The sequence below is a fragment of the Hemitrygon akajei genome, chromosome 7 (assembly GCF_048418815.1).
Source record: "Hemitrygon akajei chromosome 7, sHemAka1.3, whole genome shotgun sequence".
In the NCBI taxonomy this organism is placed as follows: Eukaryota; Metazoa; Chordata; class Chondrichthyes; order Myliobatiformes; family Dasyatidae; genus Hemitrygon; species Hemitrygon akajei.
In genome coordinates, this window is record NC_133130.1 from 33,951,009 (window position 1) to 33,972,638 (window position 21,630).

General features: G+C 42.1%; 1 protein-coding gene across 11 annotated transcripts in view; it reads right to left on the bottom strand.

Annotated features, from left to right (window-relative positions):
- Positions 1-21,630, bottom strand: part of LOC140730333 (CAP-Gly domain-containing linker protein 4) — a 331,198-nt gene that overhangs the window by 168,519 nt on the left and 141,049 nt on the right. For all 11 annotated transcript variants that reach the window (XM_073050611.1, XM_073050610.1, XM_073050608.1 and 8 more), the window contains 2 exons: positions 4,065-4,200; positions 3,039-3,179 (listed from right to left, as the gene is read on the bottom strand). In XM_073050611.1, the coding sequence (XP_072906712.1) occupies positions 3,039-3,179; positions 4,065-4,200 (277 nt within the window). The remainder of the gene's footprint in view (positions 1-3,038; positions 3,180-4,064; positions 4,201-21,630) is intronic.

The window sequence follows — 21,630 nt, forward strand, 5'->3', positions numbered from 1 at the left end:
ATATTTCTAGAAGATGGTTTTCAGCACATCCTTAAATCATTTCCTGTCTGTGCCCAGTAATCACTTGCCAGTAGTACATAAACTAGTTTTTTTGCAAATAACATGCATTGAATAAATGGCAAGCAGTAGCACAATAAACAGTCCCCATACAAGTTACACCATTAGAGTATTTCAAATACATATTTCTAAATAAAAATCTCAGCCTGCAATTTTGGAGGTATCGTTGTTGAAACACAATAATAACATACTGTTTTTAACAGTTTTATGAACAGAAACAGTAAAAGTAGAGATAATACTCTTGATATTCATGTACTTGGTTCAGTTGCAGAATCTGGAACTCACTGGACACAGTGGTACTTGTTCACCGCTAACTGTTACTGAGCTGAGGAGGCAGTTCAACATGTACCACATTGGTAGGTCTGGAGTCATGCTTGGGTAGACAGGGTAAGGATGGCAGAATTCCTTCCCTTCAGGGCATCAATGAACTAGATGGCTACTAATGACAATCTCATAGTTTCAGGTTTTCATTTAAATTCCAGATTTTTCATTTAAATCTTGAATTTACATTCCATTGCTACCACAGTATGATTCAAACATGTGTCTGAATTAATGTGCAGTAACTTTACCACTATGCTACTCTGCCCAGATGTAGCTGCTTTTCAACCTCTAAACTATCAGCAATGCCTCCAAAATGTCAGCAGGAAATACACCAACCATACCACGAGCCAGAAATTGTACCTCTGACAAATAAGCATCGATTTTACGTCTCATTGTGCTCAATTTCATCTGGGATTTCTACCTCCAAATCTCTGTAATTCTCTATGATGATGTTAATATAGGCAACTTTAAAATCTGATTTTAAGCACTCCACCAACAACATCTATACCTTCTGCCTTCTAGTTCCTAAGCTCTCAAATTCTTTTCTTAAATCAGCATATGGAAGGGAGATTTAAAATGTGGTTGAATGGTGCCACATCAATGACCTTTCACTTAACATCAGTAAACCAATGAGTTGATTATTGATTGCAGGAGGAGGGAATTGGAGGTTCATGAGCCAGTCCTCATTAGGAGATTGCAACCATCAGCTTGACAGCAATTCTACTTTCTAAGAAGTTTGCACAGATTCAGCATGTCATCAAACTTCTATAGAAGCATAGTGGAGAATTTCCACTCAAACTCTGAAACAAGAACAGAATAAGCTGGAAACACACACCAGGTCAGACAGTGAAAGGGAAAGACAAATAGTTAACATTTCAGGTCCAGGACCCTTCATCAGATCTATATCTCTCAATTCCCAGATGCTGTCAAACCTGCAGAGAGGTTACTGCATTTTCTGTACTGTATTTATAATACAGTGACTATAAAAAGTAATCACTCCCTCCCCTTGGAAGCTTCATATTTTATTGTTTTACAACACCGAATCACAGTGGATTTAATTTGGCTTTTTTGACACTGATCAACAGAAAAAGACTCTTTCGTGTCAAAGTGATTTCTACAAATTGGTCTAAAATTATTACAATTATTAAACACAAAATAATTGATGGCATAATTACTCACCTCTTTCAAGTCAGTATTTAGTAGATGCACCATTGGCAGCAATTACAGCCTTGAGTCTGTGTGGATATATCTCTGTCAGCTTTGCACATCTGGACACTGCAATTTTTCCCCACTCTTCTTTATGAAATTGCTCAAGCTCTGTCAGTTTGCATGGGGATCATAAGTGAACATCCCCTTTCAAGTCTAGCCACAAATTCTCAATTTGATCGCGGTCTGGACTCTGACTTGGCCACTCCAGGACATTAACTTTGCTGTTTTTAAGTCATTCCAGTGTAGCTTTGGCTTTATGCTTGGAGTCATTGTCTTACTGGAAAATAAATCTTCTCCCAAGTCTCAGTTCTCTAGCAGACTGCATCAGGTTTTCCTCCAGGATTTCCCTGTATTTTGTTGCATTCATTTTACCCTCTACCTCCACAGGTCTTTCAGGGCCTGAGGCAGTAAAGCATCCCCACACAGCACGAAGCAGCCACCACCATATTTCATGGTAGGGATGGTGTGCTTTTCATGATGTGTGGTGTTTGGCTTATGTTTGGCCAAACATAGCGTTTAGTCTGATGGCCAAAAAGCTCAATTTAGATTTCATCAGAACCTAGAACCTTCTTCCAGCTGACTTCAGAGTCTGCCACAAGCCTTTGGGCAAACTCTAGCCGAGATTTCACGTGCGTTTTTTTCCAACAGTGGCTTTCTCTTTGCCACTCTCCCATAAAGCTGCGACTGGTGATGTACCCAGGCAACAATTGTACTTGCATTCTCTAGGCAGATTTACAGCTGTGCCATATTCTTTCATGGTGGAGTTTTTACCAGGATACCGACTCTCCAGCAGTTGGATCTTCCAGATTCAAGTGTATTTTACTACCATCAGTTGAAACACCTTGACCACATGCTGGTCAAACGGATCCCTATTTAACCAATTATGTGGCTTCTAAAACCAATGATGATTTGGTGTGTCATATTAAAGGAGGTGAATACTTACGTAGTTATTTTGTGTTTTATATTTATAATTAAATTAGATCACTTTGTAGAGATCTGTTTTCACTTTGACACGAATGAGTCTTTTTCTATTGATCAGTGTCAGAACAGCCAAATTAAATCCACTGTGATTCAATGTTGGAAAACAATAAAACATGAAAACTTACAAGGGGTGAGGATACTTTTTACAGGCACTGAAAATACCACTAGTAATTTTTGTTATACTGATTCTTTGGAAGAACTCCTCTCTTATCACCATAAGCATTCCTCTCCCTTTTGACAGCTGACAGATATTAAAATCTGTTTTAACTATAGAAATTTTATTTTGAATAGGTGAAAAAACAAGACATAAAAACTAATTCAATCTTGGCTGACTAGCAGATTACAACAACCTAATAAATTAAAAGATCACAAAAAAATTATAATCTTCATCAAACTGAAGACAAACAACAAATTCTTAGAATAATAAATGTAATTTGTAATGTAATTAGTCAAAGCAAATTTTTGCCTACCTGTGTTCACCTTAGATGTGACACGTGACAAGTCTATTTTCTGAGATCGGAGAGGAGCTGATGTTTTATGTGATGAAGTCCTGGTTAATCTCTTTTTTTCTGTGGATACTTTGCTAACCTTGGAGAGTGGTGCAAAAATTCCTTAAAGAAAACAATAAACTGTTAAACACCTTCTGAGCAAAATACTTCAGGATAAACACTGCTGCAAAGAACTAATGATAGAAGTTCCATCTTCTATTTTCTAGGGGAGGATTTTCTTCACAAAAGTTCCACAAGGAAAAACATGAAAACATTTTTTTTGTGTGTGTGAATGTATGTTTACTTGCTATCTTATTATGTGCTATATGTACCTTGAGCTAAGTATGACTGTGTTTTGCACCTTGGCCCGGGAGTAATGCTGTTTTGTTTGACTGTATTCATTGGTTTCACATATGGTTGAATGATATTAAACCTGAATTTGAATTTGAACTTGAACTATTTTCCTGCACTATCTTTATAACCCACAGTTGCTCCAATATCCAAAAATCTATCAATTTTAGTTCTGAATGAAATCAATGACTGGCAAAAGAAACCTTTTGCAACCTTCTTTATTCAAGCAGTCCAGTACACCAAATGCAGCAGGGTTAAACATTAGCAGCTAAATAAGATTATTCACTGTGTATTCTTCACCCAAATTACAGAGAGCTGCCAATAATTCTTCAGTATACACAAATGATTTTCTTCCCTGAATGACAAGCTGTCAAATTGCTAAGCACTATCCATAATAACCAAATGCTTACCATTTTCCATTTCTAAATGCTTAATGATTCGATCTTGAATTATACCCTTAAAAATATTCATGCAGCTGATGTTAGGCTAACTGACCAATCGCATTGCTTATCCTTCTCTATGAAACTCAATGCATTGCTATTTCAGATCTGCCATTAATAGAGTCAGGAAGATAACAATTAGTGAATACAGTTGAAAGCTCAGCAGAAAATTACTGCTCAAGATCATTTTAAGTACATAAACAAGGGATGATAATACCATATTTCACAGGGCAGCTGAAGTACTGAATGCCACAGATACTTCCGTCATTCTTCCCTTCGGGTTCATCCAGCTCAATCCCTGCCCACTGGCCACTGGCAAATTCAGTGGTACCACAAAATCGTAGTGTTCCAACCTAAGAGAAAAAGAATGAAGAATGAGAAATGCAAGACACTCTTATCATTGGCTACTAATTTGTTTTAAATTTGTACTCTAGATATTGTACATCACAAAATAACAGTTGCATTTTATCATCCATTTTAAGGCCCCAGTGAACACATGAAAGGTGCAAGGGCAAATAATGTTGGAAGACTTCTGAACACATGTGAAAGGCTATGTATGTCAAGGCCTGCAAATTTAAGCTATTGGGCCTTACTTAAATAATCCTTTTCAAACTTATATCCATTCCAAAAACAGCCTGGCTAAGACCCATGAGCAGAAGGGTAGGAACCTGCAACACAAAACTACTGCAGGAGATCCATGGAAACCATTTCAAACATAAAGAAAGCACTCTGATTGTAATCATAGCTTCAAAACGACAATGAAAGGCCTTCAACATGAAACATTAACTCCGTTTCCCTTTTTAAAATGTTGCCTGACCAACTGAATGTTTATCTAGTTGCCTTCAATAACCTTCAGTGAATGGCAATGAACCGTTAGTTCACATAAATGTGTATAGCAACCAGGGATTTGATCAATTTAACCGAGATTTTTTATTTGTGAATCATGTGCTCCTTTTTTTACAGTTGAGCATGAAAACTTAAAAATCAAAAACTGAAGTGTCAACAATTCAAATATATTCACCACTCCCTCCCCCCACTTTGCTCAGTACTTAGTTGAAACACCTCTCGCAGCTATAACAGCCAATACTCATTTTGGATAATTCTCTATTAGCTTGGCACAATGTGATGGAGCCCATTCCTCCTTGCAAAACTTCTCAAGCTGTGCCAGGTTAGTGGAGAAATGGCAATGGACAGCAATCTTGAGGTCTTGTCAGAAATGTTTGATTGGGTTAAGGTCAGGGCTCTCAAGGGCATCAATTTTCTTCATTTGAAGCCACTCCATGGTTGCTCTGGCAGCATGTTTTGCATTGTTGCCCTGCTGAAAGACAAACTTCCTCACCAGTTTAAGCTTTTTGGTAGAGGTTCACAGGTTTTGATCCAGGATCTCTCTGTATTTAGTAACATTCATCTTCCCATCATTCCTGACCACATTTCCAGTCCCTGGCGCTGAAAAGCATCCCCGCAGCATGATGCTACCTCATCGTACTTTTCAGTGGGATGGTGCTACCTAGTTGATGCACAGTACTAGATTTATGCCACACATGCTACTTTTTTAAAAAGCATCTCCTTCCCCTCAAGACTTCCCAAAGCATCACTTAGTAAATACTGTAAAGATGTGGAAGAAGGTTTTATGTTTGGATGAGACTAAAGTTGAACCTTTTGTCAACCCTCCCTAAGCAGTACATGTGGCTTTATTTCTTTCTATCTTTTTATATTTGCCTAGTTTGCTGTCTTTTACATACTGGGTGATGCCCAAGTTGGTGCAGTTTTTCATTGGTTCTATTATGGTTAGTATTCTATTATGGATTTATTGAGGATGCCCACAAGGAAATGAATCTCAGATTTGTATATGGTGACCTACATGTATTTTGATAGTAAACTTTACTGTGCACAAGTACATGTATGCACAAGTACAATGAAAAACTTAAATGCAGCAATTTGAAGAGAAACAAGATACATTTCAAACAATTTACTGTGACAGGCTTTTTCTTGGAGCTTTGTCAAACAAAAAATAGAAGCTATAGGTCTGTGCATGAAATAGAGTGGGAAATTTGTTGCTAATTTATGGTCTGAAAACTTAAGGAGTGCAACATCAGTAAGACAAAGGAGATGGTGATGGACTAAGCCTGCACTGCTCCCTTTACTATTGATGGTGAGGATGTGGATATGGTGAGGACCAATAGTACCTGGAGGTGCATTTGGTTGACAGACTTGAGTGGAGCACCAACACAGAGACTGAATTCAAAAAGGGCCAGAGTCGCCTTTACTTCCCGAGGAGACTGAGGTCCTTTTGGAGTGTGCAGGCCTCTCCTTCACATGTTTTACCAGTCTGTTGTCACGAGTACAATCTTCTATGTGGTGTAGTGCTGGGACAATGGCATCAACACAGGTGATGTCAACAGGTTCAATAAACAGATTGGAAAGGCTGGCTCTGTTATATGAGTCAAACTGGACACACTGGAGGCTGTGGTAGAACAAAAGACCCTACGGTAAATCCTGACAATTCTGGATAATGTTTCTCAACCTCAGCATGCCACCTTGGCCGAACAGAGGAGCACTTTTAGTAATAAACTAAGACAACTGCTCTGCTATAGGAGGTCATTCTTACCCTTGACCAGAGAGAGAATGAACAGAGCAGAACAGAGGAAACATTCACTGTTTGGACACATACATAAACAGAAAAAAGGACAGTGATAGCTGTAGGTGGTTAAAAGATTATTGAAAAAGTGAAAAGGACAAAAATGAACTTAACTTATGAAGAGAAGACCTTTGAGACATTTCCTTGCAACCTTAATCCAATAGAAGCCTGTTGCAATAGCTAGCTCATCTAATTGCGTCTTAAAAGATGTGAAAAATTTACCTCCTTGCTAAAATGTAGAAATAACAAGGAACGCATATCAAATTAAGTTAATATTTCTAGCAGCAATATTGTCTAGAGATTTTGCTCTATGCAAATCTTTGAGTAAATACGTAAGTATAATCCCAACATTAAATAGCTTGATGGGTTTAGAGAACCAACCAATGAAGTAAACAGACCTGCAAATTCTAGATTTCTTTTTATTTATTCTGCTTTTTCCGTCCCTAAAATTGGCCTTTCCTGGAATGAAATAAGGACATAGGACATAACGGTACAGTAGTGTTGTGGGATCACTGAAATCAAGTATAATGTTCTGATAAGGGGTCCTCAAATGCTGTAAAGGCCAATCCAGGCTTCCACATGTTCTGACGCAATGTGAGCAAGAGTAAGTGGTGGCTGTGGTTAGTGGTTGTTCAGTCTTGTGATAGATATTCACTGCTCTGGGCGGGGTCCTCCTCTTTTCAGCCAAGGTCAAAGTATTGTTTCTGAGTAAGCTAAACTTCCAACCAATATTCTTTGTTGTAAATGGAGCCACTCTTCAGTTCTTAATGTGAATGGCAAGCAGTAATCAGTCTTAAGTTAAGAGGACAGCTTTGCAAACAAGTGCTTTCTATAGAGCAAAGTTGCAGGCCCACAGCACCTCAGTTTATTGCTCAAGAGGTGCATTGTATGACAATGGATTATTTAATTTAGCTTGTTTCAAGCTAGACAATGCTGGCTAACCTGTTTAGTTCAAGGAAGCCTGCAGACCAGATTGATATTATTTAGCATATTAGCTTATCTGTTAATAGCTTCACATCATCTACTGTGCGTACCCAGAAGCTTTTAGACCATTTCTGTTCAAAGGTATCTGAAAAAATATCACGTGGCAGAGAAACAGTTTAAATGAAGACAGAAGTCCAGGCTTTTTAGGAATGGTCCAGCAACATCAAGATGAATGACGGAAACATGGGGTGAATAAGAATCCATTTTCCTGCCTTCAATTTCTGCAACGGACTACTAATTCTTCTGTGGTTTTTGGGTATGTCTTTTAGCTGATAGGAATTGTTCCTGTGTTTTGGAAATCCTTTGTATTTTAGAAATTGTTTGGAATGCGCAAGACTTTTATAAGATAGAAAACCTCTGCGTTTAAAATGGGTTTTGAGAATGTTGTTTGGATGTAAATGTGTAACACTGAAAATAAATGAACTAGGTTTAAAATAAATTATGTTAGCTGGAAGTATCTTCTATTTGGTAGGGACGGGGGACCCTATTCAAATAGTGGGTGCTGGCAGCTAAACTCGCCATGGAGGATAAAGAAGGAAGTGTTTGGGAAGTCTTTGAAGATTGGGTAGTTACAGTATAACCAAGCTTTACAAAGGTTCTTGTAGCTATCTAAATTGGATAGGGCTTAAGATCTTCATTTGAGTTTCGCATTTCATGGTCAGCAATCCCAATACGATCACTCCTTTAGCAGCTGGTGCTTGTTCTCTGTAAAACAGCAGAGATCACTCTCTGCAGCTCCATCTTGAACAGATTTCTTCCAGCCGTATCTATTGAGTGCAATGTCCTTCCGGTCTTTAGATGTTATTAAGGGATTGGACACGCTAGAGGCAGGAAACATGTTCCCAATGTTGAAGGAGTCCAGAACCAGAGGTCACAGTTTAAGAATAAGGGGTAGGCCATTTAGAGCAGAGTTGAGGAAAAAATTTTTCACCCAGAGAGTTGTGAATCTATGAAATGCTCTGCCTCAGAAGGCAGTGGAGGTCAATTCTCTGGATGCTTTCAAGAAAGAGTTAGATAGACCTTTTAAAGATAGCAGAGTCAAGGGATATGGGCAAAAGGCAGGAACGGAGTACTGATTGTGGATGATCAGCCATGATCACACTGAATGGTAGTGCTGGCTCGAAGGGCCGAAGGGCCTACTCCTGCACCTATTGTCTATTGTAATGTCAAATTTCTTCAAGCTGTTTTTGATGTTATCTTTGAATCATTTCCTTTGTCCACCAAGGGTTCATTGACCTTCCCTCAAATGGAAGTAAAGGATCTGTTTGGCAAGATGTGAGTTAGGCATTCAGATGATATGACCTATCCATCAGAGTTGGTGCTGCTTTATCATGATAGAGACACTGTTCATGTTGGCCTCCTTCAGTACGCTGGTGTTAGTGATCCTCAGAATTTTGTGTGAGGATCTTTAGTGGCATTGTTCTAGGGATTTCAGGTGCCTACTGTTGGTGGTCCATGATTCAGCTCCATACAGTAGTGTAGGAAACACAACTGCTCTATAGTTCAGGTGCAGACCTTTAAATTGTGGCCCAATTCAAATTACTTAAATATTAGAATAAGAATGATAATGTGCAATTATTCTATTTCTCCTCTTCTAATCTCTGTGTAGATGTAGATATAGCTGTAATGTAAGTGTAGAGATACAATGAAAATGGCACCAGACTTCCCTCTCTCTTGTCAAAGAGTGTTGTCAAAGTTCCCACTGGTAATGGGCATCAAAGTACTGCAGACTGACTCCTGAAATGTCTTTGTCCAGTACAGAGTGACAGCAATGCTAATGAAAGAATGGAGAGTAAATTGATATGGAAGAAACATACTGTAAGGTTTTAAGTATGTTATGAGTCTACAATATTTTCAATACAGTAATCTCACTAAAAGGACAATAGGACAGAAAATAGACAATAAAGAAGCATCTTCCTTTGCAATAGTTCTATGATGGGGATTAAGATGAGGATTCATCATAGTTCTTCTGTGTAGCTGTTCTAAACACGAATTTAAATGAAAATGCTCTAAATTAACACTGGAGATTTTTCTGGTATTTCTATCCATCTTACAGTAATTGAGGTGGATTTGTGAATATTGTAATAGGCCTTATTCCAAAGGGAACAGTAACTCGATTCCCTGAATTAATCATAGGCTTGCAGCTTGATCCTGCAGATAAAATATTCTGTGCCCTATCCAAATAGCACCTGCCATTTTGATATTGCTTCAGTGAATTACATTTCAAACAGAAAATGAACACGATCAAAAGCATTGCAGTCAACTTGCCCCATGTTTAATGTCAATCAAGATTTTAACATCACGGTTATATAATAAAGTGTATTTAAAAAAGAAAAAAGACTGAATAATAAAATCACTATTTCTCATAAGCTAGAACAAGCACAGAACTAATTTAACTGATTTGTTGCCGTGTTGCCATTTTGTTCTTTTAAACTTTTGTAAATAGTTTATCATGTGCAGAAACTGTGCAACAAATATCAGTCTAACAGTGTATAAAAGTTTTATCCCTTGTGTGTTATGTAACAGTAATTGACTTTGCATCTCTTACTTCATCGGTCTTCTAAATGGCTCAGACTAAACAGCAAAATACAAGCACAGTTTGTTTTAGCTATCCTCATCACTATTGAATCTGCTTAACAAATACAAGTTTCACAATTACATTGATTTCTCTCAAATACTGAGACTATAATCAATGGGAAACACTGTATAGTTGATGCTTGGTACACCATAGCAGATAGTGCTGCTGGATGTCAGAAACAAGAAAAAGTCCTGGAAGCTGTTAATTGATGAATCTTATTAAAATAAGATTTATGGGCTGATCAGTGTTCAGACTCGCAGCAGGATGTAATCCAATTTAACTATGCAATTAACACTAGGATTCCCAGGCTACTATTAAAATTATGAACACAGCTGTTAAATAGAAGTTGCATTCATTCAATTCCAATTTAAATATTTCTTCCAATTTCATGTATTAATATACTGCAGAATGAATGGCAAGACCATGGTCAGATTTTCAGATGACACCCTAGAGTTGCTCCTAGCTACAGACAGGCACAACAATGGTTTTCTTTACCCTAAACATAACAAAGGAATGCACAACAACATATCCAAAAGAATCTGATTGAAAATCTCAGACCTTAACAGCAGAAACACAAACATTGGGGCTCAGAATCCAGTGCCACAAGAAATTCAATTACATTGTTAGATTTGGAAAGTGCACATCTCACTATTCCCATCTCTTACAATGCAACTGTTTATATCTTCCTTTTACTCCCGCAACGAGTCTAATTATCATCCCCATGTCTATCTTTCCCACAAATAAGTGGGGCACATTGCTATTAGGAATTGGATTTGTTTTATTATTGTCACATGTCATTAAATATAGCATATTGTTCTTACAGATCAAATGATTACATGATGCATTAAGGTAAAACAATAACAGAGTGCAGAATAAAGTGCAGACCTCAATCAGTATTTCTCGGCAAACGCCCACCCTCTCACTGCTATCTAACATTTGTCCAAATTTTCTAAGTCCTTCTCAGTAGCAAGACACCACCAAAGGTCCTTAGAGGAGATACCTCCCGACAATCAACAATTACAGGATGCATCAGAGCACTCACACAGCATACAAGTCAACTAAGCAACTAAGAGGAACAGTAACGAGGCGATTATTGGTGGCAGAAACAGCTCAGAAGAAAATCTGCCAGAGTTCAATGGAATCTGTTGGCTCTCTCATCACATTGGAAGCTTTAATTAAAAACAGTTGACTGCCATCCAGAATCTCAACCAAAACATCATCTTTGCCTTGTTAAGTACAGTAGATTACCAAACAATCTCATCAGGAAGTTCAAAGGCACAGTGGTTGATGGTGACTGAAAGCTTCATCACAAAGCTGCAGTATCCAGCCACACTCTCATTCATCTGACATTTCAGGCTGAAGGGACCACATTGATACAAACCTCCATTATTATACATGAAACTTTGGAAAGAAGTCCATAAAAAATATAAAAGGCACATAGAACACAGGCCTGTTGGTGATTTAACAATATTCCCTGTGCAAGCAAGACAACTGCCTAATATTGCCTACTGTCTGTCTTGCAGTAGCAATAATCAAGTCAAATCGTCAAATGAAGTTACTGTCATTGAACCACATGTATGGGTATAACATATATAACCATATAATGTATATAGAAACATCTAATTTCTACAAACCAGTTTGTAAAGCACATAACACACAATAACCTAAGAAGGTAAGGATAAAATTTACAGGTGAATCACACATAAATAATGAACTAAAGTGTATTAATATTAAATATTGTAAGGTACAGAACAGATTAACCAGTGAGACGTTGAATACGAAGCAGCCGGGTGTTCAGAAGCCCAATGGCTTAGGGAAAAAAACTGTTCGCATCCTGACCATTCTTGTTTTTATGCATCACAATCTCCTGCTTGATAGTAGGAAGTCAAAGAGGATGCTGGGTGGATGGGTGGGATTCTTAAAAATACTAAGTAAGGACCCTGCATATGCAGTACTCCTAATAAATGTCCCTCTTGGATGACAGGGATGCTGTGATCTTTTCAGCTCTTCTCACAATTCTTTGCAGGGACTTCTGGTCCAATATTCAACTGCTCCCATACCAGATGGAGATGCAACTTGTCAGGGTGCTTTCAATGGTGCTTCTGTAAAACGCAAGTAAGATGGGCGAAGAAGGTTGGAGCCTTGTTTGCTTCAATGTTCTTATGAAGTGGAGGTGCTATCGTGCCTTCTTGTTCAGGGAGATGATATTAAGGGTCCAGGTGTGGTCGTCTATGATGTGAACTCCCAGGAACTTGGTTCACTTAATTCTCTCTACGGAGAAGTCACATATTTACAGAAGAGGGTGCTTTGTCTGCACCTTCCCAAAGTCCACAGTGATACCCTGTGTCTTCTCCACATTCAGGCTTAGGCTGTTCTTCTCATACTAATCCACCAACCGCTTCACCTCCTCTCTATATTCCCTCTTGTCATCGTTCATGATAAGGCCAACCACTGTTGTGTCATCTGCAAACTTGATTACACGGTTTGAACTGGATCCTGTGACACAGTCAAGTGTCAGCAGCGTGAACAGCAGTGGGCTGCGCACTCAACCTTGGAGAGCGCCAATGCTTAGCATAATGGAAAGGGAGATGTTGCTACCCATATGGACTGACTGTGGCCTTACAGTTAAGAAGTCCAGGATCCAATTGCAGAGAGAGGTGTTGAGATACAGCAAGGAAAGTTTCACCACCAGTTTCTGGAGTATGATGGTGTTGAACACTGAACTGAAGTCAGAAGTCTGGTATATGAGACACCAATTTCCAGGTGAGACAGGACAGAGGGGAGAGCAGAGGCTATTGCATCATTATTGGATCGATTAGAGCGATAAGCGAACTAGAGAGGGTCCAGTGTAGCCAGGAGAAAGGTTTTAATGTGCTCCATGACAAGCTGCTCAAAGTATTTCATAATGTTTAGTGTTAATGCCAGCAGATGATAGTCATTTAGGCAGGTTACTGTTGCCTTCTTTGGCACTGGAATGATGGTTGCCACCTTGAAAACCAAGGGGACAATGGATTGTTTCAGAGAGATGTTGAATATATCCGTCAGCTGGGTTGCACAGTCTTTCAGAACCCGACCTGGAATATTATCGGTGGGTTGACTCTAGCCAGGGTCTTTCCCACCTCAGCTTTAGCCAGATGTGGTGTCTGCATTTTGGGGGGGAGGGGCACCTCCCTTGCCAGCACTTCATTCTGCACATCAAACTGGGCATAGAAGACATTCAGTCTCTCAGGAAGAGCAGTCTCCTAGTCACTGACACACAGGGTGGACTTGTAGTCTGTAATCCTCTGAATTCCCTGCAACATGGGCCTCATGTCTCTGGCATTGTAGAAATGGCTACTTCTCTGAGAATGCTCCCATTTTGCTAGAAAGCACAGTTCTTGCTTCCCTGAGAGTTGTCACATCTCCCAATCTAAAAGTAGCATCACAATCCCTCATCTTGGCACAGGCCTCTGCAGTAAGCCATGGCTTCTGATTTGTCCTCACCCAGATGTGTTTCATGATAGCAACATCCTCAGTATACTTCTCTATGTAGCTGGTCCTAGAATCCACAAATTCCTCAATGTTAACATGGTCACCCTAGGTAGCAACCACCATGAACATTTCCCAGCTCATATTACCAAAGCAGTCCTGCAGTGTAGAGATTCAGCAGAGTCCTGCTGAAGGGTCTCGACACAAAAAGTCAACTGCACCTTTTTTTCCATAGATGCTGCCTGGCCTACTGAATTCCTTCAGTATTTTGTGTGTGTTGCTTGGATTTCCAGCATCTGCAGATTTTCTCATGTTTGCACCCTCAGGCTAGGTTTTCTTCACCTATAGAAATGGTTTGACCCATTTGATCACTGGTTTGTGTGCTGGAATAAATCTTACAGTTAAGTGATCTGAGAGTCCAAAGTGAGGTCGAAGTACTGCTTTATAGGAACCTGGTATAGAAACATAGAAAACCTACAGCACAATACACGCCCTTTGGCCCACAAAGCTGTGCCGAACATGTCCCTACCTTAGAAATTACTAGGGCTAACCACAGCCCTCTATTTTTCTAAGCTCCGTGTACCTATCCAAGTCTCTTAAAAGACCTTATCGTATCTGCCTCCACCACCGTTGCCAGCAGCCATTCCACACACTCACCACTCTCTGAGTAAAAAAACTTACCCCTAACATCCACACTGTGTCTACTCCCAAGCACCTTAAACCTGTGCCCTCTTGTGGCAACCATTTCAGCCCTGGGAAAAAGCCTCTGACTATCCACACGATCAATGTCTCTCATCATCTTATACACCTCTATCAGGTCACTTCTCACTATCAGGTATGCTAGTGTAAAACAGGTTTAGTGTATTTTCACCTCTGGTAGCAAAATCAACATGCTGGTGGAATTTAGGCAGGACTATCTATAAGTTTGCATGGTAAAATCGCCTGTGATAATGAAGATACCATCAGGGTATTTGGTTTAAAAGTCACTGATGGCGCTGTAACACTCACACAGTGCCTTGTCGGCAATAGCAGAGAGAAGGTATATATACAACAACCAACACAATTGTAGTGAACTCCCTCGGCATATAAAACAGCCTGCACTCACAAAAATAAACTCAATCATTGGTGACAAACAAGAAAAATTCTGCAGATGCTGGAAATCCAAGCAACACACAACAAAAAAAATGCAGCAGGAACTCAGCAGGCCAGGTAGCATCTATGGAAAAAGAGTACAGTCGATATTTTTTCGAGCCGAAACCCTTCGTCAGGATGGGTCATTGGTGAATAATAGGACGCCACTGCTAAAGCATCCATAGGCCAATTCTTATTTATGCAAATACAGATACTGCCACCACGGGTCTTGCCTGAGATCACTGGATTCCTGTCAGCCTGAAATATGCTGAAACCCTCCAGCTGGATGGCCATTTCTGGGATGGATTCATGAAGCTATGATTCTGTGAGAATGAGTGCGTAGATATTTGTTCTCTCACTGGTTCAGCCTCAGGCACAGGTAGTCCAGTTTATTTTCAAGTGAGCAGATGTTTGCCAGTAAAAATGATGGGAGAGCTATGTTGTCCCCTTTTTTGTTTCCTTGTGCACCTCTTCTTACGGTGTTGATCACAGAGGTCTGAAGCAGGCAATAGTGTGCGCAATACGACTAAGCTGCAGAGCTCCTCTGCAGTCCAAAGGTTTACTAGCAAGGTGGAATTGTTGTGCACAGTATATTTACTGGCCAGCAACATTTTCCAATCATAAAAAAGACGTGCATCGATGGAAAAGTGTACAGTCGACATTTTGGGCCAATCCCGCCTAAGGGTTTCGGCCCGGAACATCAGCTGCCTGGCCTGCTGAGTTCCTCCAGCATTTTGTGTGTGTGTGTTACAATACTTTTACGCCACCTTATTGGCTGAGGAAGCAGTTATATGTATTAAAAATGTATAGGCAATAGATAATATCGGAGATAACCCCTATGCAAATGAGGCAATATCACCAATATTGAGGGATTATGCTTTCAAAAGCATCAGGCAACAAGGAGATCCAAATATCACTTATTTCTCAGGTATACCATCTAGAAAGGCACTGAGGAGTCTTCAGTTAGGGCAACAGACTGCAGTTTCTATGAAGTAATTACTTAAAACAATATGTAATCTGATGGCTAGCATATAACGACCAGGACAGTGGAGAGAAAATAAAAATTGGAACAAGTGCAGAAACCAGGCAGCTCTTTCTATGAGGCACCATTAAGGCGGCAACTCGTGCAAGCAGCTCCAACAGAAATATTCAAGTGCAAACACGAGGAAATCTGCAGATGCTGGAAATTCAAACAACAACACACACAAAATGCTGGTGGAACACAGCAGGCCAGGCAGCATCTATAGGGAGAAGCGCTGTCGACGTTTCGGGCTGAGATCCTTCGTCAAGACTAACCAAAAGGAAAGATAGTAAGATATTTCAAAGTAGTGGGGGGAGGGGGAAATGCGAAATGATAGGAGAAGACCGGAGGGCTGGGATGAAGCTAAGAGCTGAAAAGGTGATTGGCAAAAGTGATACAGAGCTAGAGAAGGGAAAGGATCATGGGACGGGAGGCCTCAGGAGAAAGAAAGGGGGGGGAACACCAGAGGGAGATGGAGAACAGGCAAACAACTAAATATGTCAGGAATGGGGTAAGAAGGGGAGGAGGGGCATTAACGGAAGTTAGAGAAGTCAATGTTCATGCCATCAGGTTGGAGGCTACCTAGTCGGTATATAAGGTGTTGTTCCTCCAACCTGAGTTTGGATTCATTTTGACAATAGAGGCCATAGATAGACATATCAGAATGGGAATGGGATGTGGAATTAAAATGTGTGGCCACTGGGAGATCCTGCTTTTTGTGGCGGACCGAGCGTAGGTGTTCAGCGAAATGGTCTCCCAGTCTGCGTCGGGTCTCACCAATATATAAAAGGCCACACCGGGAGCACCGGACGTAGTATACCACACCAGACGACTCACAGGTGAAGTGTCGCCTCACCTGGAAGGACTGTCTGGGGTCCCGAATGGTGGTGAGGGAGGAAGTGTAAGGGCAGGTGTAGCACTTGTTTCGTTTACAAGGATAAGTGAGAGGAGGGAGATCGGTGGGAAGGGATGGGGGGGACGAGTGGACAAGGGAGTCGAGTAGGGAGCAATCCCTGTGGAAAGCAGAAAGAAGGGGGGGGGAGGGAAAAATGTGCTTGGTAGTGGGATCCCGTTGGAGGTGGCGGAAGTTACGGAGAATTATACGTTGGACCTGGAGGCTGGTGGGGTGGTAGGTAAGGACAAGGGGAACCCTATCCTGAGTGGGGTGGCGGGTGGATGGGGTGACGGCAGATGTGCGGCAAATGGGAGAGATGCGATTGAGAGCAGAGTTGATGTTGGACGAAGGGAAACCCCTTTGTTTAAAAAAGGAAGACATCTCCTTCGTCCTGGAATGAAAAGCCTCATCCTGAGAGCAGATGCGGCAGAGACGGAGGAATTGTGAGAAGGGGATAGCATTTTTGCAAGAGACAGGGTGGGAAGAGGAATAGTCCAGGTAGGTGTGAGAGTCTGTAGGCTTATAGTAGATATCAGTAGATAGGCCGTCTCCAGAGATGGAGACAGAAAGATCAAGAAAGGGGAGGGAGGTGTCGGAAATGGACCAGGTAAATTTGAGGGCAGGGTGAAAGTTGGAGGCAAAGTTAATGAAGTTGACGAGCTCAGCATGCGTGCAGGAGGCAGTGCCAATGCAGTCGTCGATGTAGCGAAGGAAAAGAGGGGGATAGTTACCTGTATAGACTTGGAACATGGACTGTTCCACAAAGCCAATAAAAAGGCAGACAAAACTGGGACCCATACGGGTGCCCATGGCTACACCCTTGGTTTGGAGGAAGTGGGAGGAGCCAAAGGAGAAATTATTGAGAGTAAGAACTAATTCCGCTAGACGGAGGAGAGTGGTGGTAGAGGGGAATTGGTTAGGTCTGGAATCCAAAAAAAAGCGAAGAGCTTCGAGACCATCTCGGTGGGGGATGGAGGTATATAGGGACTGGACGTCCATGGTGAAAATAAGATGGTGGGGGCCAGGGAACTTAAAATCATTGAAAAAATTCAAAGCATGAGAAGTGTCATGAACATAGGTGGGAAGAGATTGAACAAGGGGGGATAAGACAGTTCAGTGGGGCAGGAGCAAGCTGAGACAATAGGTCTACCTGGACAGGCAGGTTTGTGGATCTTGGGTAGGAGATAGAAATGGGAAGTGCGGGGTGTGGGAACTATGAGGTTGGTGGCAGTGGATGGGAGATCCCCAGAGCTGATAAGGTTGGTGATGGTATAGGAGGCAATGGCCTGGTGCTCCTTAGTGGGGTCATGATCAAGGGGTAAATAAGAGGAGGTATCAGAGAGTTGTCGCTGTGCCTCGGCCAGGTAGATGTCAGTATGCCAGACAACAACAGCTCCCCCCTTATCAGCAGGTTTTATAGTGAGGTTGGGATTGGTGCAGAGGGAGCGGAGAGCAGAGCGTTCGGAAGGAGTGAGGTTGGAATTAGAACAGGGTGTGGTGAAGTCGAGATGGTTGATGTTCTGTCGGCAATTAGCAATAAAGAGATCCAGAGCAGGCAGAGGACCAGAGCGGGGTGTCCATGAAGAGGAGGAGGGTTGAAGATGGGAGAAGGGGTCATCGGTGGGGGTAGGAGAGTCCTTGTCAAAGAAGTAAGCTCGGAGACGGAGCCGGTGGAAGAAGAGTTCAGCGTCATGGCGTACGCGGAACTCGCTGAGGTGTGGGCGAAGGGGGACAGAGCACTCTGCCTCAGAGAGTTGGTTGGAGGGAATGGTAAAGACCCGGCACGGATGAGAGATGGGATCAGAGGTAGGAGGGAGGCTGGTAGTGTCAGTGGAGAGGGAAGGGTTAGGGTGAGAGGAAGATGGAGCCTCTGAGGGCCCAGGAGCTGACAATGGAATCTGATGGAGAGGGGATTGCATAGTGGTGGTGGGGGAAGGGGAGACGGGAGTCACAATCGCAGCATGTGAAGACCCGGCCTGGAGTTCAAGGCTGGAGTCAAGCTGTCCATGGTCGTTGGAACCCGCATTGATGATGCTGGAGTCCAGATTTTCAATATGCCCTGGGTTGCTGGGGCAGCCGAGATCAACGGCCGGGGTGAATCCATGGCCGTTGGAACACGCAGTGATGGCGCTGGAGTCCAGGTTTTCAATATGCCCTGGGTTGCTGGGGCAGCCGAGATCAACGGCTGGGGCCGGGGACGCAATACGAAGACCATGCTCTGGGGTCTGCAGATGGAAGATCTTGCGATCCTTGCAGGACGTGATAAAGTCAAAGAAACAGCGATTGCACGCATGGATCCGACGGGGGCTGAAATAACGGACAGGTCCATTGCAAACGGAGAAAAAGGTGTCCTGGAGGCATGGAAGGGATTGTGATAGGGACAATAGACAATAGACAGTAGGTGCAGGAGTAGGCCATTCGGCCCTTCTAGCCAGCACCGCCATTCACTGTGATCATGGCTGATCATACACCATCAGTACCCCGTTCCTGCCCTCTCCCCATATCCCTTGACCCCGCTATCTATAAGAGCTCTATCTAACTCTCTCTTGGATGCATCCAGAGACCTGGCCTCCACTACCTTCTGGGGCAGAGCATTCCACATATCCACCACTCTCTGGGTGAAAAAGTTTTTCCGCATCTCTGTTCTAAATGGTCTACCCCTTATTAAGGGACACTAGGTACCTTCTCATGGCAGAGAGTGTTGCCCTCAGAGCTCGACGGGAGAAACAACGGGAGGCAGAGTCAATAAAATGTGAGTACCTGGGATCCTCAGAAGGTCCAAATTGAGAAGCTTGAAAACGGACCTGAAGCCAACTGGAGTCAGTTGGCGGCGGAGACACATTCCAAGGAAGGATATATGGCTGAAATAGCGGGTCTGGGTCAAAATATGATCGAAAAGTTGAAGGACCGAAAGAATTATAGATGGGAAGCAGCAAGAGAGGGTTTCACAGAACTCCCGTCGAAGAGAAGATTTAAACTTCTTCAGTGTGGGCATCAGTGGCAGAGGCTTCGCAGTAGAATTTAAAGAGCAAACACGAGGAAATCTGCAGATGCTGGAAATTCAAACAACAACACACACAAAATGCTGGTGGAACACAGCAGGCCAGGCAGCATCTATAGGGAGAAGCGCTGTTGACGTTTCGGTCCGAGACCCTTCGTCAGGACTAACCGAAAGGAAAGATAGATTTGAAAGCAGTGGGGGGGGGAGGGGGAAATGCGAAATGATAGGAGAAGACTGGAGGGTGTGGGATGAAGCTAAGAGCTGGAAAGGTGATTGGCGAAAGTGATACAGAGCTGGAGAAGGGAAAGGATCATGGGACGGGAGGCCTCGGGAGAAAGTGGGGGGGACACCAGAGAGAGATGGAAATATTCAAGTTTTCAAGTTTTAGACTGCTACAGCTGAAATCCACGGCTGCAGCAACGTCATTTTAAGGTGTTTATAAAATCTATCACTACTCAAAGTCAATGAATCTCGGATGGCATTTTCCAGTCGTAAGTGCGGTTCCCTTTTAAGAGAGTGTAAGAGAGGATGCCGTGCTGGATTAAAAGTTCGTTTAAAGAGAAAAGGGTTCTGACTTCCACTACCATCTTCTCTGCTGGGAAACGTACAGTTTCTTGAAAATAAAACTGAAGACCTCAGAGCATGATTGCTGTACCAAAGAACCACTGGAAACAGCTGTGTTTTTGTTTCATGTTCACTTGGTTATCCCCCGCTATTCCGGACACAGTGACAGTTCGCTGGCTTTATGATGATTCACCATTAAGAAAGGACTTCTGAGTCTTGCAGTGGCAGAGGAGGTGGAGTATGCTTTATGATTAACTTGTCGTGGTGCACAAATGTAGTGGTTCTGTCCCAGTCCTGCTCACCCTACCTGGAATTCCTATCGATCGGGTGTCATCCATTTTATCCGCCATGAGAATTTTCAGCTATCATCTTGGTAGTGATGTACATTCCACCTCAACCCTGTGTCAAAAAGACTCTAAACAAACTGAGCAATGTAACCAGCAGGCATGAAACACCATGCCCTGATGTCTTTCCCATCATTTTGGGGGATTTTAATCAGACCAGCTCGAAAAAGTTCCTAAATAATTATCACCAACATATCACGTGGAACACACGGGACCACTGTTATACTACCATCAAGAACGCATACCATGCCATCCCACGTTCACACTTTATAAAGCCTGATCACCTGGCTATACTTTTACTCCGAGCATAGGCAGAGACTGAAGACCACAGCATCAGTAGAGGGGACCAAAGTATGGACAAGGGAGGCAGAGGAATGTTGAAAGGACTGCTTTGAATCAGTGAACTGGGCAGTATTCATGGATGAATGAATACTCCAGTTGTCACTGACTTCATTAAAGCCTGTGTGGATAAGTGTGCCCCTACATGAACATACTGTACACATCTGAATGAAAAGCCATGGATGAACCAGGGGATTCATGATCCACTGAGGGCTACATCTGTGACATTCAAGTCTGGTGATCCAGAAGAAAGCCAGGAATGACTTATAGAGGGTTATTTCAAGAGCAAAAGAACAATTCCAGTTGAGGTTTGAGGCAGAATTGGATGCACAAAAACTCTGGCAGGGTTTACAGGCCATTACTTCCTACAAAGTGAAACCTAACATTATGAATGGTAGTGATACTTCACTCCCAGATGAGCTCCTTCCTTTTTATGCATACTTTGAAAGGAAAAATAAAACTACATTGGTGCAACAGGCACCAATGGTGTACCTGGTAGGGCTCTGAAAACCTGTGCCAACTAACCGGCAGGTGTGTTCAAGGACATCTTCAATCTCTCATTGTTACAGTCCGAAGTTCCCACCTGCTTCAACATGGCAACAATCACGCCTGTGCCCAAGAAGAACAGGGTCAGGTGCCTTATCAACTATCGTCCAGTAGCAGTTCAAAGTAGAATTTATTATCAGAGTACATACATCTCACCACATACAACCCTGAGATTCTTTTTCCTGCAAGAATACTTAGCAAATCTATAAAACAGTAACTGTAAACAGGATCAATGAACAACAAACTGTACAAATGCAAATATAAATAAATAGCA